Source organism: Lissotriton vulgaris, chromosome 11 (genome assembly GCF_964263255.1).
Source record: "Lissotriton vulgaris chromosome 11, aLisVul1.2, whole genome shotgun sequence".
Lineage (NCBI taxonomy): Eukaryota > Metazoa > Chordata > Amphibia > Caudata > Salamandridae > Lissotriton > Lissotriton vulgaris.
Window position 1 is genome coordinate 258,273,524 of NC_141699.1, and position 26,037 is coordinate 258,299,560.

Consider the following 26,037-nt stretch of genomic DNA (forward strand, 5'->3'; position numbering starts at 1 on the left):
TTACTACTGTAGCGGGTTGTGGGTTTATAGGGGAATAGGGTGGGAAGTAATTTATTTGTAATGAATTAATTATTTTTTAATGATTAATTTATTTTGCTATTAAATATTAATTGGCAATGAATTATTTTAATTGATTAATAGAATAATTAATTGATAATTTATGTATATTTTTAACTAAATTATATGTTTTACTACTGGAGCGGGTTGTGGGTTTATAGGGGAATAGGGTGGGAAGTAATTTAATTGAAATATTAATTAATTTTGGGTAAAGGAGTATTTTTAGGGTTCAGGGTCAGTTTGGGGTTTTTGGGTAAAGGGGTATTTTTAGTGTTCTGGGTCAGTTTTGGTTTTTGGGGTAAAGGTGTATTTTTAGGATTCAGGGTCAGTTTTCAGTTTTTGGGTAAAGGGGTATTTTTAGGGTACAGGGTCAGTTTTCAGTTTTTGGGTAAAGGGGTATTTTTAGGGTTCAGGGTCAGTTTTCAGTTTTTGGGTAAAGGGGTATTTTTAGGGTTCAGGGTCAGTTTTCAGTTTTTGGGTAAAGGGGTATTTTTGGGGTTCAGGGTCAGTTTTCAGTTTTTGGGTAAAGGGGTATTTTTAGGGTTCAGGGTCAGTTTTCAGTTTTTGGGTAAAGGGGTATTTTTAGGGTTCAGGGTCAGTGTTCAGTTTTTGGGTAAAGGGGTATTTTTTGGGTTCAGTGTCAGTTTTCAGTTCTTGGGTAAAGGGGTATTTTTAGGGTACAGGGTCAGTTTTCAGTTTTTGGGTAAAGGGGTATTTTTAGGGTTCAGGGTCAGTTTTAGGTTTTTGTGTAAAGGGGTATTTTTAGTGTTCAGGGTCAGTTTTCTCTACTGTTGCACCCACTGGAGTGGGAATAGTAATTATTGTTAAGTAATTATATATTATATATGATTTGTAATTATTATTTTTTTAATTAAATATGTAATATTATTTTTTTTACCATTATTACATATATTTAAATATGCTTAAGTAATTAATAAGTATTATTTACAGTATTTTTTATGTTATTTTAAATCCAAAAAAAATCGATATATTTTACAACGATATTTTTAACATCAATATTTTTTTTTCGATATTTTGGTACTTACCATGTTGTACATAGGGCGTCGATATTTTTGCTATCGATATAATAACGCCGATATTTGTGTAGGTCGAAATTCTGTCTGTCGAAATTCTGTCATAGATCCAAGGCTGGGGCAGTCATAGTCTGTCACATGAGTGTTCAGCTTTTTGGCATTTCAGAGATGTCATCCTTCCATCTTTGATATAGTTCGGTGGACCTCTGGTCATGTGTGTTCAGTTTTTTGTCAGTCTAGAAGTGCACTACACTGCTGTGAGCGTTTACAGCCTGGGCTCACAAGGCGACTGACTCAAAGACTGGGGGCATATTACCAAGCAATAGTGATAATTATCGCTATTGCTTGGTTACAGACAAAAATGTACTGCTGAGCTGCGGCGATTTTTATCGCAGATAAACCTTGGTATTACCAAGGTTTATCGCAAATGCAATAAAAATCGGCCGCAATGCATGAATATCGCTGAAAAGTCAGCGATATTCATGCATTACCGAGCTAATGCTCTTAGCCATTTTATCCAGCTCCCATTGGATAACATGGCTAAGAACTGCTCAGGGCAGGTGTTAGCTTTTGGAGATATTCGCGCTTAGCGCGAATATCTCCAAAAGTTGGTAATAGGAGATAGCGATGTTAGCGACTGTTTCCAGTCGCTAACATCTTGGCACGCCCACTTTACATGTCATTAGTGATAAATATCACTAAAATGCAAAGTGGGGCCCAAGATGGTCGCTATCTCCTACTAGCTGTCGCTAACTGGTGTTAGCGACAGCTAGGTAATAGGGAGATAATTTTATCTCCGCTTTCTCGGCTTTTAAAGCCAAAAAAGCAGAGATAAACCCCCATGATAATATGCCCCCTGAATTCCAGAAAAGCTCACTGAATATAAAATCAGTGGCCACAGCAATACTGGCCTTTCATGTTTTTTTTACATGCATTCTCCGCCGATTGATCTGTAGGCCAGTTACCCACGACACATTTTCTGCTGAAGTAATTTAAAAGAAGTTAAAATTCTCTGCAAGACATTTTGTTGATTAGATGTACGTTTTTCATCAAGAACGTTAACGTTAATATAAAAACTCTAGCTAATTGAAATAAATGAATTGAAATAAATGCTTCCAAAATATATAAATGTATTTTAAGAGTTGAGTTGTACTCAGAATGTATAACTGGAGGTCACTGTCCACATTGCTTGGTTTTTGCATTCTGTGTCAGTCTGGTCGGTTTCACGCTGCATGTTTTCACCTTTATGTTTCTTGCCCAGCATGGGGCAAGCCTGGGGGCGCCTTTTGTTGGCGCAGAGCCTGGCACTGACTGCTTCTGCCTCAGCTCTACCAGCAGTTTAAAACATGTGCCTGCTGCCAAGTCTTCTTACTTGTCCTGTATCTCTATTTGATTGTTGGGCTTCCAGGTGGTGTGTGGGCATTCCACCACGTGTCTATAGTAGATCCTTAAAAGCATCTCAGGGAAGGAGGCTTTACCTCTCCATGTGAGGCAAAAATAAACAATAGAACTGACGAGAATAGCAACCTGAAATTTATAGACCAAAGTGTTGCATTTACAGAAACTACAAACTGTGTGTCGAGGGCACCATTATTGTAGGCATTGAAAACCGCTGAGCTGATATTGAAACAAGCCCCAAAGCCCCTTTAGAGGGTAAAAAAGTGGGATTGGTTGCTCTTCTCACTTGGTGTAATCCGGGGCATGGAAGTAAGACCTGGCAAGAATAGGAGGGCTTCCCTGTCTTGTGTTGCCACTGGAAGAAATACATTGTAATTTATGTTGGGATGAGAATGAGGGTTATTTTTAATTTTAAAAGGGCCTCATTATTGGAACACATAATGAGTGATGAAGGTATAATAAGGTTATTCATCACATCCTTTCACCGGAGGCAAAATGCAAAAAAAACCTAAATAATAGGGACACAGTCTATCCGAAATCTGGAAGAGAGGGGGGATCATACAACCTTTTATGTTAACGGAGAGTAGCCATGAAGCCCTGTTTCACAGATGAAAGTAGTTTGGACTGCCATCCCAGCTAGGATGTATCACCAGTAAATGAAGCAAAAACAGTGGTTCTATGTATTGCAGAGTATTAGGAAATAGTATAACGCCAAGGACATTTATCTGATATTGAAATTAGGATAATTCCGTGGAAGGCGTCATCTGGACAAATGCCAGGGTGCTAGGCAGTCTGGTGTGCATGTGTCTTGCAGTACATTTTGTGGGCCCTTATAATGGTTTGCAACTGCAACTCTTGAATAGAAGGGAGACTCTCTTTTTATGCTCATTCCTATGTGTAATTCATAATAGGTTGGAAAAGCAGTTTTGAGACTCAGAAAGAATGTCTCATCTAAATAAAAAGGGGTTTGTGGTCACAAATGTCGTGATTTTGCGGACCATATGCTTTCAACTGCAAAATCCCACGGTACATCATGCCTTTGTTCCCTACAACTGTTGTAAACCAAATAAGGAAACATCACAAAAATATTGTTAAATATTTAACATTCCATCAATATTTGCATTTTAATGTTCGATGAAGTACCCTGCTCACAAATTGGTGTGATTTACCTAGAAGAGTAGGTGAGAGCAAGAGATTTTGAGAGTTAAAATGCCATTGAATACAAATCTGAAATATTGATTTAACATTTTTCTTTTGTCGATAATCGTAAACTGTGTGCATACCCCTAAATGACCGTTGATGAAAAAATAAAACTATTCTCAGACAAGAATGAGTTATATTGCTTCCATTCTGTGAATCTAGATTCATTTAAGGATTTCTATATCCGTGGTGAAATTAAGTTTTTAGGTCTCGCCTAGCGATGTAGCGCCATGCGTTGCTCGCCTAGGTGAGATCTATTGTTGCATTGCGAAGGGGGACAGGACAGGACATGTGCTCGCGTACGGCAAGTCCTGGACAGGAGATGTGCACGTGTATGGTGCGAGCAGGAGTTCTAATAACGCTGCCAGCTGTACACGTGCACATCGACTGTCTGTGCTGAAGCTTAACAGACAGGAGATGTGCACGCGTACAGCTCGCGGCTTTATCACAACTCCTGCTCCACCATACGCATGCGCTCTGTCCAAGCACGGCACCCAGCATGCCTCTTGCTCAACCCCACTCACCGGCTCTTGTGGGGACTCTGCGCTGCTCCCAGGCTGTTCTCCTCAATGGCAGAGGGGACTCGCCTCTTCACACTGTCACTGGCGCAGCCACATGTGGGGCTCCGTCTTGCTCAAAGGAGCCCCGCCTTAAATCCTGATCCAGCCACACCATGCAGCATTCACGAAGGCGGGGTAGGCTCCCACCGGACTTCCCTCTGGAGGGTGAGCTCCCACCTCGCTTCTCCAATACGCGGGCTCCCTCAGCTCATGGGAGCCCCGGACACTTCCGGCCGCACGCTCCATGTCGCGCCCATGCCCCAGGCAAGATTGCCTGTTATCGTCGCAAGCCTTAAGCAGTTTCGCTTTGTTAATGTGCATGCACGCTCAGCTCGGGATGTCCTCAGTAGGTAAGAACTTTCGCTGTGCATCTCTCACGCTTCTGTGTCTTGCTCTCTGTTTGTCTCCTGATTAAACTTTTGCAGGGGGATACCTCGGTGTCTGATTTGTAAGGAGTCAGATTTGTAAAGCAGAAGTACTACTTCCTCAACGATTACTTTTGTCAGGTAAAAGACGCAAAGCTCCTTCCTTAAACCACTCACCAAAACAGGATTTGACTTTTTGAGCATGCTCAGCATCTGGCTGAGTCAAACTGAGCATGCTAGGAAGCAAGAATACTGCTAATCGGAGCATGAGCAGATTAACATTTTCTCTGATATGGCGTTGTTCGCTGAAGAAACACTGCGTGAATGAGAGACTGTCGAGCGCGTGCTTTACCTCAGTTTACATTTGTAATCTACACAGATCTTACGTTTTTTAGATTTTTGTGTAGGAGTGCCAGTATCGTATTTGAAGGCATCTCACGAAACGATGTCACAGGGCCTTTGCCCAATGAAACTGCAGGAAGCGATGTCATTAAGTACACTTCTAAGTGCTTTCTAGCTATCTATGATTCGGATTGTCCTTGTCTCACACCTATCAATGCTGCTCGGCAGTACATGTTTTTCCCCTAAAAGTGTATTATTTTCCTAAAAATTGGGGTGAGGGGCATAGACATTTCTCACCATGTGGTGTAACAACCAGAGCTGCTGACTGTGGAACTGGTGAACAGGGTTCCAGACTCGGCTTGGGCTCGACATTGTGCGATTCTGGACAAATCACTTAATCTCCTTGTGCCATAAAACAAAAAACAAGCATTTGCAATGCAATAGTTCTCGCATTTACGAAAGTTTGAGCTATTGGCATTGTAAATGACAATGCCTTTTATTGATGTGTTGTTATTAAAGCAGATACATTAAAGGCATTGTTATTTACAATGCCAATAGCTTAAACTCTTGCAAATGCAAGACTTATTGCATTGCAAAAGAGTTTAAATTATTTTAATGAATGAAAATATAAAATCACAACTGAAAGGCAGAGAGGAATGACCATCACTCAGAAAAACATTCCCACATGCACATGTGTAAAAATGAGATGATAACTTAGTTGGAGGTGTGTCCTTCCTTGATGATGTGCTTCAGGGTGTTGTCAGATCACCACCTTACTGTAATCTGGGCTGATATCACTTGCAATGTATAGAAGAGTACTTCTTACTCTGCCTCACTTGTTCTAGCCAAGACAAAAACTGCTCAGCCACACTCTAAAAGACAAGCATTTGCAATGCAATAGTGAAGGACTGGGTTTTTCTAAGACCCAGCGGTGCCAGGGATAACACCTAAAACCTTCGTGGGTAACCTGTTCCGGCGTACAAATGACAGAGACACGGGACACTTCCTTCGGCGTCAAAGATTCGAGGTTTATTACTGCAGGGAACACAGAAATCACAAGAAGTACACCACGTGTAGGTTCGAGGAGACTGCTTTGAATTGTATCTGTGGATCGCTCTTCTTATACAGTTTTTTCGTCATAGGATAACATGATGAACAAAAGATTACAACCCGGTTCCCACAGTAAATGTCATAGGGGGTCGCTTTCATGTATTCAGGGCCCGGAACATAATTACAGTAGCATTTGGCAGTTCCCAACTGTAAAAGTACATCTTCCCACCATTAGTACATTCCGTTCGGCTGTAAACGAATCAAGGAAGAGGCAGAAACAGGTGCAGAGGAAGACGAGGATAGCGAACAGATCGAAAAGGGTGTAAAAGGGTGGTATCAGAAAACACGATTGCAGGGATCAAAGGAGACGTGCCTAATGAATGCACAACTCAAACAATAGATCGGCACGGCAAGATGAGCCTCGAGCGGGGCAATCTGCCTTACAGTATCATCCCCCTCATCATAAAGACACCCTCAAAGAAACACGTGTCTTCCACAAGAGTTTGGGAATCCCAGGGTCACGAAGCGGACAGTGTCCGTTCGCTGGCTACTTGAGGGCAAGAAACAAAATGGATGTCGTATCTAAGATGGAACCCGTGGGTTCAGATGAAGAAACCCACGAAACAAACAAACGGTTTAGGCTAGCACAGCGAAAACGTGTACACCCACTAAACTCGTCATTTGCGGTTCATAGATACCAGACTCGACCATATTCGGGCGAGTCGAAAACACCACTTACAATTGTCACAGAACCTCAGACGCTCCTTTTGCCCTCATGTAGGCAAGCACTAGTCGGAATCAGAATCGATTTCGATATTCATCAGACCATGTAGATGTTGCTGCAACATTATTCTATACATCAGCGCTTCCTTGGTAACAGGCGGCCGCCTTATACACGTCGTAGCACAGAGGCCACATAAGGCAGGACCACACTGCACACAAAGACAACACGTGAACAGAAATGCTACAACAACCCCAATGATCATCAGAATCTTCCAACCCCAAGTCGACATTAGACCCCAAAACCACCCTAGTAGCGTCCAATCCCCTACGTCCACATGTATGGACTTGGAGATCTTATGCAACTTCGAGATGGCTTGATAGACAGTCGGAGCGTTGTCTGGAATAAAAATACAACAACTCGAATGGATCACCTTACATACTCCACCTCTATCTGCTAAGACGACGTCTAAAACCATACGATTTTTTAACGTCATAAGCCTGTCAGCCTGAAGCTCTGCTGTGATGTTGCCAAGGGCACTTGCAGTGATATTAGCGGTTGATTCCACCACTCGAGTCAACTGTCTCAGGTTCCTACTATTGATCATAGGACCCCAAAACGGCAAGAAACCCTTGAAAAAGTCTCCTGCTTCTTGACCGGCAGTGTCCTCTTTGCTAATCACGCCTCTCACAACTCTGGTCTTGTGGTAGTCTGAAGCAACCGTAAAGGTCGGTGGCAACAGATTTGCAATATAACAGGTGCCCGCGAAGTCAAGGGGCAACCATGTATATGCACGGTCGTAACAGACAAAGTACGTACCCTTGGTGGTCAGAAGAACAGGGGAAGAGAGCATTGGTAAAACATACGTTTCAGTGCAAGCACTCTCCCCAAGGTGAGCTCTTGGGCTACGGCCACGGCCTTTCAAACAGAAATTACCAAGGTGGGGTATGATCCATATTGGAGATGAACTTCTGAGCTGTCTATCACCCACTAGCACACTATACTCAGCCTCACTCAGATCCCTATAGGCTCGCACCTCTTCCTGTGGGATAAGCGATGAATCATAGATATCCCTATCTAAATCAGCAATCGCTATTGCCAAAGATTTATGGTACGGGCCGGGACCAAAGTGTGGAGAGCGTGGCTCTCGATTGGGGTAGGAATCTAGTGCGCTGCGAAACATCGTTTGGAATGCTCAAGCTGAACCCTGGGAACTGTAAGGAAGGACCAAGTACGGAATTCCCTTATCGGTGGTATGTGGCATTAACCCACACACCCAACAGTTGGTAGTGTTCATCACCAACTGATGCTGATGAAGGAGCTGAACGAAGGAATTGTTCATGAATTCCGCACGTCTAACCTGCTCGTGTTGAGGGAGGATGTGGAAGGAATGAGGAGAGACAGTGGAGGTAGGCTTAGGCTCAGGAGAAGAGGTAGGTGAGGCAGAAGGCAACAATGACTGTATCATGTAATACACCCCACCCACCAATAACGAAGAAACAGTTAGGAATAGAAGGAACACCTGAAACATGAAGCATTTTGTACGTGCAATTCTACGCAGTTCGAATCTTCGAGCTTGAGCCTTTTCCAATTCCGACAGCTTCGAGAAAGCCATCCTCTAAAACCGTCCGCAACGTTCTTGACGCACTTCGTTCTGTGTAGCAATAATCAATTCCCAGGAGTTCCTAGGAATCGACGGTCTCCGACCTAGTGTCAGGACCTACTAACCAGAAGGAAGTACCCGCGCGGCCCTACGGTCTACCCGGATGTAAGGTACTTCAATCAGACAGTATATACAAAAATCTCCTAGCTGTGAAAACAAATACACATATGCAGGAAAAAGACTCAAAATTTACAAAATCACAGTTATTCAAAAGTGTTCAGAGTGAAGAGTGATAATGGGGTAACGTGGATGTCAGGGGAGAAAGCAAAAATATTTTTTATTTGTCTCTGGTGTTGGAACGAAGAAAATATCTGCTTCTCCCGGGACGAGTCTGATCTTCAAACAGTTGGTCCGATGATAAAACAGAATCCTGTCGACCAGACAATTGTTCAGATCTTGAGTTCTGTGATGACGAATGATCAACAATATCGTCCGGCTGCACTGAGGTATCTCCAACAAGCTGAGCGTCGCTGAAAGGGACAAAGTTCGGTACAACCTCAGCCTCAGATGAAGCGATGCCCTTCCTCACCCACGAGTCCGCTGGCAAAGGTATAGGTACCTTCTTGGTGTGGGTAGCATGCACCCAGTGCTTGCGTCCCTCCAAACGAACAGCAGTCCTCGTGGCAAGGAGCACCTGGTAGGGTCCAATGAATCTTGGCTCAAGATTTCGTTTGCGGCCAAAATTCCTCGTCACCACCCAGTCTCCGGGCTGGAGTGGTGGCCTGGACCCTCCGTCTGCGTCGGCAGTGCTTCAAAGACCTGTTGGTGAATTAACCTCAGTTTAGCAGTCAGATCATGAAGATAATCGATCAACATTGGGTACTCAAGGTCAGAAAACACACTGGGCCTAGGGACCCCCCAAACATTGGCAGGACGGCCAAACACAATCTCATAGGGGCTAAGCCCTACTCGAGAGTGTACAGTCGCCCTGGTTGACAGAAGAGCTAAGGGCAAAGCGTCAGGCCACGAGAGACCAGTCGTAGCCTGAATCTTCGCGAGTTTCAATTTGAGAGTTCCATTATATCCCTCAACCAAACCTGCTGACTGGGGATGATTGGCACTGTGGAATTTCTGTGTAATTCCAAGGCCCTTACACACACTCTTCATCACTCTCCCCACAAACTCACTTCCGTTATCAGACCATACAATCCGTGGCATTCCATACCGAGGAAAGTATTCCTTCAGTAGGACTTTCGCTGTGGACAGGGCAGTATTGTCCTTAAGAGGGTAGGCCTCGATCCATCGGGAGAATGCGCAAACCACAACTAAAATGTATTTTAGGTTATTGCATCGCTCCATATGGATGAAGTCTAACTGGATCACCTCAAAGGGACATGAAGGAGGAGCAAAATGGCCAGGGGGTGTAGGAGTTCCTTTACCAGGATTATACATCATACATATCATGCAATTCTTAACCAATCTCTCAGCACACTTAGCGATACCATCATTCTTCCATACAGGGGACAACAGCTTACAAATACCTTTCGCACTAATATGTGACAAGCCGTGTGCCATCGTCACGACAGCTAGCACATACGCATCCGGCAACATCCACCTCTTATTCTCCGACAAATCAATCCAACAGCCATTCGCATCCAGCTTTCCCGTACTCTCTTTCCACTTGGTCTTTTCAGTCTCGGTGGCCTCATTCTGAATCGCTTTCACACTCTCGATAGTGTCCTCACACATACCAGTTTCTGAAGGCCACCTTACCGAACTTGTCACATACATTCTAGTTGTAAGATTCCTTGCAGTCTCCGTAGCAGTCTCATCAGCGAACGCATTGCCACGACCAACATCATCCGTCACCTTACGGTGTGCACTACATTTAATAATCGCCACCTGCTTGGGCAATGTAAGTGCATCTAAAAGATCATTCACAAGTTGTCCATGCTGAATCTTTGTACCATGCGATGTCATAAAACCTCTCTCTCTCTCCACAAACGTCCAAAACTGTGAGCAACACCAAACGCATACTGGCTGTCCGTAAACACATTCACCTGTTTCCCTTTCGACAAAACACACGCTCTAGTCAAGGCAATCAGCTCTGCCGCCTGTGCATAATTCTGATTTAATCTCGCAGTCTCCACAACCGTACTCAACGTCACCACAGCATATGCAGTCGTCACATCACCATTCGGCAACTTAAAATACGAACCATCCACATACAAGGTACCATCAGGGTCTTCCAAAGGAGTGTTTTTTAGGTCCACACAACCTTTTGTTTCCTCCTCAGTTCGTAGGTAACAGTCATGGGGTGCTACCTCATCTGATTCCATATTGATTGGCAACAAAGTCGCCGGCTTTAGAACATTGCAGCGCTTTATTTGGATGTGACTTGCCAAAAGCGTCAACTCATAACCAGACAACCTTGCACTCGTCAAGTGTTGGGTTTTCGTACGATTCAAGAGAGTGTCAACTGCGTGCGGAACCATCACCGTAAGCATATTATCCATGACCAATCCTGCAGATTGTCGGATGGACACCGCAGCTGCCGCTGTTGCTCTCAAACAACTCGGCAATGCTCTAGCTACCGGGTCCAGGGTCGAGGAAAAATATGCACATGGACGCTGCTTACCACCAAATTGTTGCGTCAAGACACTCAACGCACAACCTTCCCTCTCGTGAACGTATAGTGTAAACGGCTTACTGTAGTCAGGAGTACCTAACACAGGGGCCGAACACAACGCATCACGCAATTCAGAAAAACTTTTCTGACATTCTTCCGTCCATGGTAAAGGAGTTGGAACATCCTTACACGTAAGAGCCACCAATGGTTTCGCTAGCAATGAAAAATTTGGAATCCATTGCCTGCAGTACGACGTTCTACCTAAAAAGGCACGCACATCTCTCTGAGTTGTTGGCACAGTCATTCGAGCAATCGCTGCAATTCTCTCTGGGGTCAACCTTCTTCCCTCCTTTGACAATAAGTGACCTAGATAGGTTACTTCTTGACAACAATATTGCAGTTTAGAAGGTGACACCTTGTGATGTAAGTCACAGAGATGCTGCAACAAGGACACCGTAGCAATTTTGCAAATGTCCTGAGTATCCGCAGCCACCAATAAGTCGTCAACATATTGGATCAAGGCCGCACCGGCCGGCAACACAAACGCGGCAAGTTGGCTCTTCAAGGCTTGACTGTATATGGATGGGCTCTCACAGTAGCCCTGAGGAGCGCGTTTAAACCTAAAGCTGCGGCCACCTAGAGAGAAACCAAAAAGGTCCCTACTCTCCTCAGCGATCGGAATGCTAAAGAAAGCATTCTTCAGATCGATCACCGAGAACAAGGATGCAGATGCTGGAATCAGAGTCAGTAAAGCCGTAATGTCGGGCACCACAGGGAACTGAGGAATCACAATTTTATTCACCTCCCGTAAGTCGATGACAAAACGATAAACAGGAGGCTTAGATGGATCAGTGCGTTTCAGAATGGGCAGCACAGGGCTATTACACACGTTTCCCCGAGTCTCCTCGATAACATCTTTTTCGATCAAATCGTAGATGATCGCTAACAGCGCCCGCTCACCATCAAGAGAGATACGATACTGGGGAATACGTGGTAAACACACATTAGCTTTCAAGTGAACAACATAAGGGGAGATGTCAAGCAGGCCCACGTCATTGGGACCTGTTGCCCACAAAGATGCAGGAAGAGAACTCAATTCCGGTGGAAGCTTATCAATGGACAAATACATGGGAGAGATAACTCTCTCACCCAATGTAAGCTTTACTCCCGCAGGAGAACAATACAGGGTCGCATACAAACGTTTCAGCAAATCCAGACCCAAAAGATTTTCACCACAACCAGTAGTCAAAATCAAAGGAGCTTTCAGCTCACGAGGCCCAATTGTAAGGGGCAAAGGGCGTGAAACCGGATTGCTAACAGGGGCGCCAGAGAATCCAACGGAAACATTTGTTAAGCCAGACAAAGGTGCGCCAGGGAGTTTCGAATGCATGATGGAACTTTTCGCTGCACCAGTGTCCAACAGAAAAGGCTCAACTACGCCCGAGGTAGCAACTGCGACGTAAGGCCCTCTCTGATCAACCGGAACTGATACTACTCCCTCCCCTTGTCTATGGCTGTCCTAGTAATTACCGTCGTCAGTACCCTGATCGACGTAATAATCATCCACATTGTACTGCGCCGATCTGCCTTGCGATGATCCACGCTGATCGAAACAATTATTAGAATCAGAAGAATTATTAGAACGATCATTTTGAACACCACGACCTCTACCTCGTGAGGCCTGTTGAGGACCGCTACGACCTCCTCTAGATGAATTACCATTATTTCGATCACGCAAAACTGGACAATCGAATTTCAAATGACCCTCGCCTCTACAATAGGCACACTGATTGTACCCCAGAATAGATCTCTGCGAAGAGGAGTCATTTCGTGATTGTGATCTGTTTGACTGAGACTGCGATCGATTCCGCTGCTGCGAATCATTTTGATTCGAACGCGGAGGATACGCTTGTTGCAACAACACTTTCGTTTTAAGCTCTTTCGTCTTTTTGTCCACACGATCACTTTCCTCTTTCTCTCTATTCTCATAATATTGGGCCGTAGCCAATATCTGAGCAGAAGTGGAAACAGCCCACACACTTTCCGAATTCTTCAATTTGTTGCTTAGGTCCGGCAACAAATTCGACACAAATTTATCCACAAACAGCCTCTGACCTCCCTCAGTGCCCATATCTTGACCACTATGATCGATAAATGCCTCCTCAAATCTCGTAAAGAAATCAGAGACACTCTCATCCTTCTTTTGCTTGCAAGCGGACAATTTGTCCCAATTAACCTTCATAGCTGACATAAGCGTTTTTATAAGGGTGATTATTCTCTGAGGAAGATCGGTAATGAGCTGGTCAGGCTTAGCCCCACCTACTTGTAAGTCATCTGCAGCTCTAAGTGCAGCCCAGTCACCACCTAATTCTGCTGCATGGTCTTGCTGACGAATCTTTGCCCATACCGGTTGCGGTACGACATTGCCGAACAGCATATCGATGTCGGCAAGATTCATCACCGTCGCATCCACTAGCTGAGACAACTCTTTATAGTACCCGGCAGGATTCTTTCGAGGGTCAGGCAAAGATTGCTTCACCTGCAAAACTTCCGATCGCTTCCATGGAAGGTGTGTCCACACCCTCTGGAAGAATGGTAAGATCGGAGGGTTAGCACCAGGGTTACCTGGCATGTACACTGGTGGAACCTCGCGCATGGGATACTGACCAGGCGCTGCTGTCGTTTCCTCAGTGTCTTCTGAAAACAATGCTCGAGGCATTATAGCAGGACGAAAAGATAGCAACTGCTCGACCGCACGTCGAACATTGCTACCCACCATTATTCCGCTCGCAAACTGAAGCTGAAGGCTAGTTAGAGCAGCCAGTACATCATCACCCGCATCAACTGATATCTGATCACGTAAAAGCTTACACATTTCTTCAAACACGAATCTTTGTGTCGGCTCATTGAATTGAGAAAACGTATCAACCACCACACGTGGAGGATTCCTAAGGGGGTATCTGATCCAATTTGTCGCCATGTTATATAGCGTATCGCGTTCCCTACCATCAGGAAGCTGGCTTCGTCTTTGGGGAGCACCAGAACCAGCAGACCCAAGAATTGGTCCAAGAGAAGTGAAGAAGTTAGCAGCAACAGAAGGAACGCGACGTCGAGTAGACGGGGTAGAAGAGTAAAGCAAAGGGGTAACAAGAGAAGTGTCAGAAACAGAAGGGACAGCAGGAGTAACCAAAACAGTAGAAGTAGCGGGAACAGGAGTATGAGGAGGTAGAGACGGAGGAGCAGTAGGAACAGGAGCAGGTAGAGGAACCGGAGCAGGTTGAGGAACAGGAACAGGTTGGGGAACAGGGACAGGTTGAGGAACAGGAGAAACCACAGGAACTGCGGTATCCTGTGCATACGGAGGTGGTGACTTCAATAGATAGGACAACAAAGGGTCCTCTACTACTTCCTCTCCCTTCTTATCCGTACCCGTCGGTAAAGCGGGGTAACACTTATCCACAGTCATACGCTGCAATCTATCAAAAACTTCCTTTTCCTTCTCCTCCTTATCTCGCTGAAACTGCTCTGCATTTCTCACCGTCGTAACGATCCCTTCTCTCTTATTACGTTTAAGCTGCTTGATTTCTTTCTGCTTGGCTTCTTTACGCCACAACCAAAAGGAATCAAACATGGCCGACCTTGCTTTTCTTTGAAACAATTTAACTTCAAGATTATCTAGAATCGGGGCCTCAAAACTACCGTGAGGTGGCCAACTGAGGACACCGTCTTTTTTAGTATAGCGAACCCAACACTCATTAAATGCGATTGGACCCAAACCATGTCGACTATATAATTCGTAAGTTGGAGTTCCAACCGGAGGTATCGGACACGAGTCCTCCAGCTGGGAATCCGCACCACAACTTCTAAAGCAACTGAACAAAGTGCTACGGCCAGGCATCGTGCACACTAACCGAGTTTCACAAACGTCAAGGGTTATAGGATTACAATATCCCTGCAAAAGAGCAAAAACCCTCGGTTTTTGGCGACTGCAGACGTCAAATAGCACAACAAAGAACAAGATACCAAGAACCACAAATGCAATGGAACCATGCACCAACTAAACACCCGCAACAACAAAGGACTCTGGGAGCGACCCACAAATACTTAACTCAAAGATCAGTGGCGTCACCAGGAAGGCCCGTCAATCGTCTCGCTGTACCAAGGTCTACGCCAGGCACCAAAACAGGTCTACAGTCAGGGCAGCAGTCCGTCGCAGCCGTCAGGAGGCGGGGATCTTCGCGGGAAATGTCGTCGGGCCACTAATTTCGACAACAGGATCGATGAAGCGGGGTGCACCTTCCCTCGGAGATTTCACACGAAGTTCCTCACGATCGTCGGGCTTTAGACCGGTACCGCTGATGCAGCCCGATGTTGGGCGCCAACTGAAGGACTGGGTTTTTCTAAGACCCAGCGGTGCCAGGGATAACACCTAAAACCTTCGTGGGTAACCTGTTCCGGCGTACAAATGACAGAGACACGGAACACTTCCTTCGGCGTCAAAGATTCGAGGTTTATTACTGCAGGGAACACAGAAATCACAAGAAGTACACCACGTGTAGGTTCGAGGAGACTGCTTCGAATTGTATCTGTGGATCGCTCTTCTTATACAGTTTTTTCGTCATAGGATAACATGATGAACAAAAGATTACAACCCGGTTCCCCAAGTAAATGTCATAGGGGGTCGCTTTCATGTATTCAGGGCCCGGAACATAATTACAGTAGCATTTGGCAGTTCCCAACTGTAAAAGTACATCTTCCCACTATTAATACATTCCGTTCGGCTGTAAACGAATCAAGGAAGAGGCAGAAACAGGTGCAGAGGAAGACGAGGATAGCGAACAGATCGAAAAGGGTGTAAAAGGGTGGTATCAGAAAACAAGATTGCACGAATCCCAGGGTCACGAAGCGGACAGTGTCCGTTCGCTGGCTACTTGAGGGCAAGAAACAAAATGGATGTCGTATCTAAGATGGAACCCGTGGGCTCAGATGAAGAAACCCACGAAACAAACGAACGGTTTAGGCTAGCACAGCGAAAACGTCTACACCCACTAAACTCGTCATTTGCGGTTCATAGATACCAGACTCAACCATATTCGGGCGAGTCGAAAACACCACTTACAATTGTCACAGAACCTCAATAGGTCTTGCATTTGCCAGAGTTTGAGCTATTGGCATTGTAAGTGACAGTGTCTTTTATTTATCTGTTTTAAAAACCAGCACACAAATAAAAAGCATTGTCATTTACAATGCTAATAGATTAATCTCTTGCAAATGCGAGACCTATTGCATGCAAATGCTTGTTAATCTTTCTGTTCACTACACAATTTAATATTGCTATGTTATTTTGTGTATGTGTGTGATACACTTATCAACTTAAAATTATTACTCAACTATGAATCTTTGGAATGAGCTAGAGACACATTTGTGTATTTTTCAGTCCTTATGGCAATTCGATTACAGTGTTTCCCACAATCCCCTTGGGAAGCAGAAAGGAAAGAGAAGATAATGTCACCTGTGATTAGTGATTACATGTATGGTGTACTCTCTGCAGATCTGTCTTGGGCTATTTCTCACAGATAGTACTGAAGGGTGGGCAACTTAACTTCCCTTCCCCTGCTGTATTAGTAATGATCTTGAATTGTTCTATGATCTACAGAGCAAGACCCTTCACTGGCCTGGAATTAAAGTGTTCCAAGTCCATCCTGTTATTGTTCTGTGCGTACAGCAAGTGTATCTGTCCTCTGTATTCCCAGTCAAACCTCTATCACTGTCCAAGGAAAGAAAAGGGTGCCTGTATCCCTCCTTTCCTGGTTTTAGGTGTGTCCAGACGGTGCCAGTAGTTTGTTATTTGGACCTGTAGAAGGTGTCAGAACCAAGTAGCCACATCAACCTTTCCATCCTAGGAAGCTATAGTTGGAGTGAGAGTTAAGTGCTTTAGCCCTCTTCTATGTCTAAGAAGCTATTGAGGCCGTAAGAACCCAATTTCCTTTGTCCCTTACTATCCTACACAGATAGAGGAGGTCTGAGTATCTAGTGTTTTCAGTCCTTCTTTTTCCCTAATATAGATAGGGTAAATCCCCAGAGTTGTTCTTTTTTAATCTTTGTTCGCAGGAGATACAGAGGATAATAGTATTGTAGGTTCTGAGCTCTTTCTATGTCCTAGTGATAGGTTGCTGGCTCATGTTCTAAGCTTTGTGCATGTCCTAACCAGTCCCTAATATGTTTGGGTTAGCTTCTGTTCTGTCCTACTCAGATGCTGCCGGTGTCAGTCTCCAGTGTTGGTACTCCAGTCCTTCTTTTAGAGACTGAGGACGATAGACCTCATGTTGTCAGTGAAGATACAGTCCTTACTTTTCTCAAGCCAATATTTGGCCTATGGAAATTTTCAAGGTGTCGGTCTCCAGTGTTCTCCTTTTCTTTGATCTCTGGAGATATAAAGGGAGTCATGAATCCATGTTCTCAGGCCTCCCTTTGTCCTATGGAAAAGCTAAGGGTATTGACCCCGACTTGTCAGCCCTTTGACATTCTTAAGTAGTCCATTATGTTTTCAGAACACTTTCTGTAGATGCAGAAGGTGTCAGCTTCTCATGTTCCTAGTTCATCTCTGTCCTTGGCTTGGCAGTACAGGGGGGTTCCTTCAGTTGTTACTGAACCATTTTAGTTATGGAATTCCAAGAAGAATAACCAAATACTTGTAAAAATAATTAATCGATCTCTCTTTATAAAACAATATTTGCTTTGTTGCAGCCTCTCTACTCAGGTCCATTAACCAGATGTCAATGTGTAACACATTAACTCCCAAGGTGTCTATGCACTCCTGTGCCAGACACTTTTTCCACTTTTGCTCAGACTTTGTAGGAACATTGGAAGGGCACTTTCCTTGACATTTGTGCCCCAAGCCCATCACACATGTATGCACAGGATAAGCGTATTGTGTAGACCTTTTTATGGTGAGTACATACATCAATAGGGTAGTGTAATGGTCAAAGAATATAGATTTCTGTAGTAGCAAAGAGCTATGTTATGTTCAAATACCACACTTTAAGAAAAACAACTTTTCACGGACTGAACATTGATTTGAAATGGACATGTTAACAATGATTAAAGGTCACATGAATTAGGGATTATTTGCATAAAATCAATCAAACCTTTTACAGTCTAATAACTCAGTCTATCAAAAACTCAACGCCTCTACCTCATGATGCATTTCCAACCTATCTATTACAATTCTAACAAAAATTGGGTTATACGATGCTTGGCTTAAACATCAGGAGTACATATAAACCTCAGCACAGTCCTTTTAATCAGGCATAGCTATTTGAATTGTAATGTTGAAGAAGTCCACCGATCTTTTGCATCATCAAATAGCAGGCCATTGTTCCATTCACCTTTGATTGTATGCAAAGTATTCTCTTCCAGGAATCAGTGATTCTTATCAATACATTTGATTACGTTTTGAAGACAAAGGGCCAGATTCACAAAGGTAAACTGAGACAAAAGTCTAACTTTACCACTTTTAGTATTCACAAAGGGCATTTACGAGTAGTAAAGTTAGACTTTTGTCTCTGTTAAACTTAAGTTTCGGTCTTAAGCATAACTGAGACCAAAAAGTTCAACTTAAGCCCAAAACTTAAGTTTAACTGAGACAAAAGTCTAACTTTACTACTCATAAATGCCCTATGTGAATACCAAAAGGCGTAAATTTAGATTTTTGTCTCAGTTCACCTTTGTGAATTAGGCTCAATATCTTCAAAACAAGGTGTTTGACATTCCTCCAAATGCTGAGGAAACAGTTGATTTCCTCACTCTAAAATCTTAAGAGCTGATAAGTAGAGCACTATATTTTATAGGAAAGATTGGTGGTAGTGTTTCTCTAATGAAAGAGAAAACGTCCGCACATAATGTTAGTACATATCTCAACAAAGAATGTTGTACGTGAAGTATAATATACACAGTTATATCAGAGTCATCAAACGAGGTGCTAGTATGGCCTGATATACACCCATCACCTGGGGTGTCAAACAGCACAGAGTGCCAAAATCCAAGAAAAAAGAAACAGGTCAATACTGCACTCTCAAAGTCTATTATGTTGAGTCTATTAGTATAGAACGTCCTGAACTAATGTCGTGGAACTATCAACCAAAGAAACCAAAACATGTATTCTGGATTAGTTCCTACTCATTGATATAAAGAGTTCAATTTATTAGCAGCAAACTCCAAATTATGGATCCAGACCTGATTTTGTACTTCCAATTCTTTATTTTCATAGACATATAAAAATTTCCAGCTCATATACTAATAGACTGAAAATAATCGACTTTGAGAGTACTGTATTGACCTGTTTCTTTTTTCTAAGTAGAGCACTATAGACCATTTTATTTCTGGCAGTCTATATTTCTCTTGTCTTCTCTAAAGATACCATTAACTTCTTCCAGATTCATTTGATGCACAAAGTACTTCACTTAAACTGCCAATGCCCTATTCATTTCTTTCTGGATTTCTCTGTATACATGCCTCTACATTTAGAAACATGTTTGATCCAAAGACTGTACTCATTTACAAACATTTCTCCTTTGATTGCTCTCATCAAGGTTAAAGGAATTGATTTTGTGATTGATTCTAGAATGTCTACCCACTGATTTGGTTGGCAGAGTCTCTTCCTTCCTGTGCTTAGCAGGGACGAACAATATGAGGGGCTGGTGACTGCAGCCTACTCTGTCACCCAACTTGGATTTTGCATGCTTCCTGTTCGAAACCCAATGGTAGTCAGCCCACTACTGCTGATTTAAATTAATATTGAAGTTAGTTTTTCTTGCTACTCCTATTAAACTTCTTACCCTTATAGAAAGATAGAGATGGTGTATCCAGCAATTGAAAACATGAAAACTGAAACTGTTAGTGGCAGTGATTAATTAAATTCAGTGACTTTGGTAAAATAATACTGTTTAATAAACACTATTTCCTTCCATACTGACAGGTAGTGTTCTTTCCATCTTTCCTGTAGTAATTTCATGTATTCAAGGATACCTTACATGTTTACATAGACTGTAAATGTGTCATTGTGCACAGTTTAATCTTCAAGGAATTGAACATTGGAATCGAGGATGCTAAGCATCCTCTAGATATCCCCATTGTCTCACCCTTGTTTATATTCACTTTATAATCCCAAGGGATCTGAATTACTCCACAGCATTCCTTGTAATATATTTTCCCTAGGAAGAGATTGAGTGATACGATACCATGTATTCCACATTTCTCTCCTCTTATCACTTGTTGACAAAAATGCCAGTCCTTTGTCTGTCACTCCTTCTGTTGTCCGGATAAAAAAGAGAATCTATCTTTTCTCATCAACCCCCCTCCCCAATCGATCATGAATATGCTATAGGCTTTGTTACATAGGGCTATTAGAACCCGATCCCCCTCTTAAACAGTCACTCTAACTCACATTGCAGCTTTTGTGGCCATGTTTGAGCTCAGGTGTCCTTGTATGTACTTCTCGTAGGAGAACATGTATAGCAGTGAAGGATCATCTGTCTCTCTGTCCATTGCATCTTGCAGGCCAGAAAACTGGACGATGTGTTCGGAGAAAAGGAGATGGCGGAAGAACATGCGAGATCTTTGCCTGGTGTCCAGTGGAGGATGAAACTGTTGTTAGGTATACAAGTGTAATTTATTTAATTTTGGTTCTAGGTATTTGTCTGTGGAAGTTGGAAGAAAACAAATGTACATATATCTGTTCAATCTTCTTCTTCTATATTGCAACAGAACATGGTGTCTTATGGCAATTTTTGTCTATCACTTCCAGTTTCTCACTCTGCAAAACTAACACTTCTAAACTTCGGGCATGCACTCATGATCCATTCTGTGGACCACAGTAACAATATCTGAGCTCTGAGTCTCCACACTCTCACTTCTAAGTATCCAAGGTGAAAACACCCTTCCCCACATCCACCATTAAATTCTGATGACTCAATTCACCCTCAATCACTTATAAGGATAAAACCTAAAACTAACACATTTTGACAATCATCCTCAAACCGATGAGTTCTTTTGACATCCAGGGGCACATTTATTTAAGAGTTGTGTCGCCCTTGTGCCAGACAATGAGACGCTAGGTGATGCAAGGGTAGGGCAACTACTAAATTAGACTTATCAAGCCCCTCAAGACCCCCTTGCGTGGCCCTGCATGGCTTGATACATCTACAGTAATGCCGTGCAAATCGCTGCGTTGAGTTGCGTTACTCTGCTCCGGGAGGCGTTCCATGGGTGGAGAGTCGGTGTTCCGACGCATCCATCCATGGATTATGGTTCATTCCCAGATTTACCATTCATGGTAGACATAGGACTGCATCAAAAAGCTACGCATTCCCAGGTAAGGTGTAACAAGGAGAAATATCTTGATTTCTCCTTGTTTTTAACTCTCCGAGTGCTGCATTTTGCAGCACACATATAAAGAGGAAAGTGCATCTGGGGTATACCTTCCTGCACAAAAACAAACCTACCTGCAATGCAGGCACACTTGCACCATGACCCATGCATTGGCTATAGGTTGCTAATTGTGTGCCAGTGCAGGCAGAGAACAGGAATGTGTCATATCTTGATAAATATGACACATTCCTGCCCTCCCTCTTTTACACAGTGCAGCTCAGAAAGGTCTGAACCCCATCATCTCCCTACATCCAACCATAACAGTGTCTGCCGATCATCCATCTTGCATTCAATCATTTCTGAACTTCCAACTTGAACCCAATTACTACTAATAATACAACGTTTCAAACCAATCACTTCTGAATAACCATCCTGAAACACAAAGGCCCTCATTATGAGTCAGGTGCAAATTGACCATTCCGATTTTTAGACCTCTGGATGATGGATAATGTCCTAAAAGTGTCTCTTTTTCCCTATTCTGAGGTGCACAAATCTAAAATGTATGCTATTAGCCAATGTTTTTGTTCCCGGTTATCCATTGTAAAAAATCATGCACACGAAAACTGTTAGGCACACAGTGGTCGATTAGGATGGCGGACGGACTTGCGTCTGTCCGCCACCCCCGAGGTGGAGGGACCGACCTCAAGGGCAGCGGCGGAGAATACGGCCTGACCTAAAGGCCTGCCGTCGACCGGCGGAGCGGAGGAGATCAGGGAACAGACTGAGGCGGACCGGAGTGGGAGGAGAGGACCAGAGACGCCAGCGAAGCACCAGCACTGGAGTGGCTTGAGGTGTCGGTGAGGAGCCCCGGGTACTGGAGGACTCTGAGGAAGGAGACGGCCAGCTTGAGTGGAGGCCTCTGGCAGTGGGACGGTGAGAGGGGCGCCTGGGTTTTGGGGAAGGGGGTGGTGGTGATTTGAGCGGTCAGTGCTGCCATTCCCCGCCCCAGTGACCCCCCCAAAGCGCCCTGCGCCTCCGAAAGAGAGTCCACTCAGCCATTTGTCTTGCGCCTAGAGGGACTTTGGCGCCTCCTCACAGCCCACATTTCGCCAGGTAACACGTGGGGTAGCCCAAAATATCTACCACCCCGGGAAGGCTGAACAATCTACCGCCCCAGGATAAGGATATGGCTTTCAAGCAACTGAGGTCGCGAACCATTTTTATGAAACGAATGGGAACTGAAGAGGCAATCAGGAAGTCCTCCAATAAAGCGGTGAAAAGTGGACGGATAACAAGGACTCCTGCAATAACTAATTACTTTTCCACACTTACCACCAAAGACCAAATTGAAAGTCAACCGCAAAACGAAGGAATAAAACCCGAGTTGAAGGAGGGTGGAAAAGATATATCGGGAGTTTTATAGGACCAATCAGGTGAACAAAACCTAACAAACCCTGAATTTGACCCTGAACAAAATACCAGTCCATCAGTTATAGAGGAATCCCCCCTGGAATCAGACTTATCCGGTCTAATTACCCCGAGTCTATTAAACATCCAACGCAGTACTGATTGTAACAACTTATGTCCCGAAACAATTGACAAGGAGGACGATAAGAAGCTCGAACCGCAAATAAGGCCAGAGGAGATACTTACTAGTACACTACAAAATTCCCCGGATCGAGAAGTCGATCTCGAACACTCACCAGACCTTTACATGTTTAAATCTTACAGCTTAACTAATCACAACACTCCTGTGTCCAAATCACTTCTTACCTTGCAAGAAATTTTAGAGTCTGTCCTCTCATTCTTAGGCCATATTCTGGAGTACTCAGACCAAACTCTTGATGTCCAAATAGGAATATTAAAATTCCTAGTAGAAGAAAAAAGAAAAAAAGACCACACCGAGTCAACAAAAATACAAGAAACGCCAGTAAACTCTCAAGAGGCAACAAGTAATAACAACATTATCAACACGCTGCAAGTCCAGGGAAAAAGCGACATCGGTACTCAAACGAAAGGAAGATCAAATAAGGGAACTCAGAATAACCACCAGGAACCAACTATATATTCTCTAAAGAAACTCTTCAGAGAAGATTCAATTAACGGCCACAACCAATATCCTATTTTTACAATCACCAAAAATAAATCAACAACGTCCAATTCGGTGACTGATCAAGGAAAGAAGGCTACCATCATCCTCGACGGCGAACAAGCGAGGGACACACAAAAAATCAAGAAGAACCAAGAAGGAGCTGGGAAAAAAAGAGGAAAGCCGCAACGAAGAATCAAAAAGAAGAAAGCGCGTAGGCTCAAATTCCAGAAAGCAATAATCCCCTCTGCATCCCAGCACGAGCATGAAGAAAGTACGAAAACACTGACTCCCACAAAGGGAATATATCGAAACGTGGCAGTAAACGCAGACAATAAAATCTCTTGACAAAACACCACTTTAAACCCAAGAGCCGAAGAATTTCACCTTAATCCAACAGCTACAGGGTCAAGGGAGCGCTTCAAAGGGCCAGAAGACCACGGCAAAAAAGCCCCACCCGGGGATGAAACATCGTCAAAACACTTACAAATAACAGAGCTTTTTCCCCACAGATAGTGTTCCACTAAATCGAGGTAGAATAGTCAACCTTCTCCAACGCATAATTCCGTTATAAACCTTAACAAGAAAAGAGATCGATTTAGTAATATTCCCAGATAAAGAAAATACCAAAATAGCGGTGGTAGTATTTCGGTCACCGGTGTTACCAGGGATCATCCTAAGAGAACAGGAGACCTTACATAAATGTGGCTACGATTTGGTCCCAACACAGGAAACCACAGTCAACCATCCGAATAAATTGTTCAAAGGACCCTTATGGGAAAACCTCCAAATTCAAAACAAAACTACCTACAGCACAGAAGACTCAGTAACAAATTCAAATTCAAATCAAAATCTAAGGATCTCAGTAAAGAACGGAGAAAGAGAAGTTTTGAGCCATGACGCAGAAGCAAAGGAAGCAGCAAAAACGCTCCAGTCATGGTCATGGATTTCAGAATCACTGAACGGTAGGAAAAATGCGAAGTATCCGACTCAATCCGTTTAGCAACGGCCTTTCGATAACATCTTGGAACATGGCAGGGAAAACCACAGATAAAATGACGGAAGCCACAAAAAATCGACCGGACATATTGGCATTACAGGAAACCTGGTCAATAAAAACTTTTAACCAGGACGGATATTTTGTTTATGATACCCCCGCGCAGGAAGCTAAACGGGGACACGCTAAGGGAGGGATAGCTATCCTATTAAGGGAAGAGTATCGCTGGGCTCAAGAGATTGTCGACACCAATTCTAAGCAATTCCAGTGTATAAAGATCAGGTTGGAGACTCACTCCTCAGACCCCCAAAAAGGTCTATTACTCTTCAATGTATATGTCCGTCCCGGACCAAAGAACGATGTCCAATTTGAGGAAACCTTTGACGCCATTCAGCAAATAATCAAAGCACAATCTTATCCGCCATACCTGATCATGGGTGATTTCAACGGTAAAATATCAAACACCGAAATCTCCAACTGGGCGAACTGGTACAAAGATGAAGCTCTAGAAATCCTGGTGCCGACATTCCCGACTAGAAATAGGGCTAATAAAAGGGGGAAAATGTTATTAGCGTCCCTTCCAATACTAAATGGAATTATATTGAACGGGAACGTTGAAGGTGACATCCCTGCATCCCACACTAGACGGGGAAATAGTACCCTTTCAATCCTAGATTATATGATCTGCAGCATGGAGTCGTTTGAGTCCGTTTCACATCTTCGCACCTACTTCACTGAAGAGAGTGACCACGCAATCCTGCTATTATATACGCAATGGAAAATAAGCACCAGCTCACCTAGTCAAATCATGTATAAACGTAGCACAGTAGAGGCAAAAACAAACCAAAGGCGGATCTATTGGAACTCAACTATGTTAGATAAAATAACTACCTCAATCGACACAAATCATCTTCTATCCATAGAATACTCCGCTGACCTAATAACAAATTTTGAATCCATTACCGAGAATCTAAGGCAAGTCTTCCAAAACAAATTGCAACAAGTCGCACCAGTAATGAATAAAAACAAATATAAAACCTCAAATTCAGCAACTGCAAAAAGACTAAACAAACTTATTAGAGCACAATATGTGGACCGTTCAATCTCAAGACAAGCAGAAATTAACAAACTGAAAAATCAACTCAAGCGAGAAAAGCGTCATCTAAAAAGAATAACGCAGGACAAAAACTGGGTCGACCTACAAATTGCGGCAAAACAGCGCAACCAACGATCATACTGGTCACTAATCGCAAAGGAAACCGGAACAAAAAAGGCCCTGCACTCCATCCCAGTCCCGCCTCAAGAATGGGAAATCTACCTGACAGCTTTGTACAGAGCAAACACGAGTAATGAAGAGGCTGAAAACACTGGGAATAATAGCGAAGGAAACAACGTTCCGATCGGAACCGCCTCCCCGTTCTCAATAGAAATGCACATCCGAAAGGCGAGCTCCACAGGAGTCTCCGGCCCAGACCAAATACCAATCAAGGTCCTACAGGCAGACCCTAAGGGTTGGAGTAAGATGCTCTCTCCTCTTTTTAACTTCATCTTCAAAACAGGATCAGTGCCAAAATCCTGGAAGGGGAGTATCATAATACCGATTTTCAAAAAAGGATCAAGACAT

The 26,037-nt window shown here is 43.6% G+C and overlaps 1 protein-coding gene across 1 annotated transcript in view; it reads left to right on the forward strand.

The window, feature by feature from the left end:
* Window positions 1-26,037, forward strand: part of P2RX2 (purinergic receptor P2X 2) — a 223,623-nt gene that overhangs the window by 100,382 nt on the left and 97,204 nt on the right. Inside the window, exon 5 of the mRNA XM_086943186.1 lies at window positions 20,518-20,614. Within this exon, the coding sequence (XP_086799312.1) occupies window positions 20,518-20,614 (97 nt within the window). The remainder of the gene's footprint in view (window positions 1-20,517; window positions 20,615-26,037) is intronic.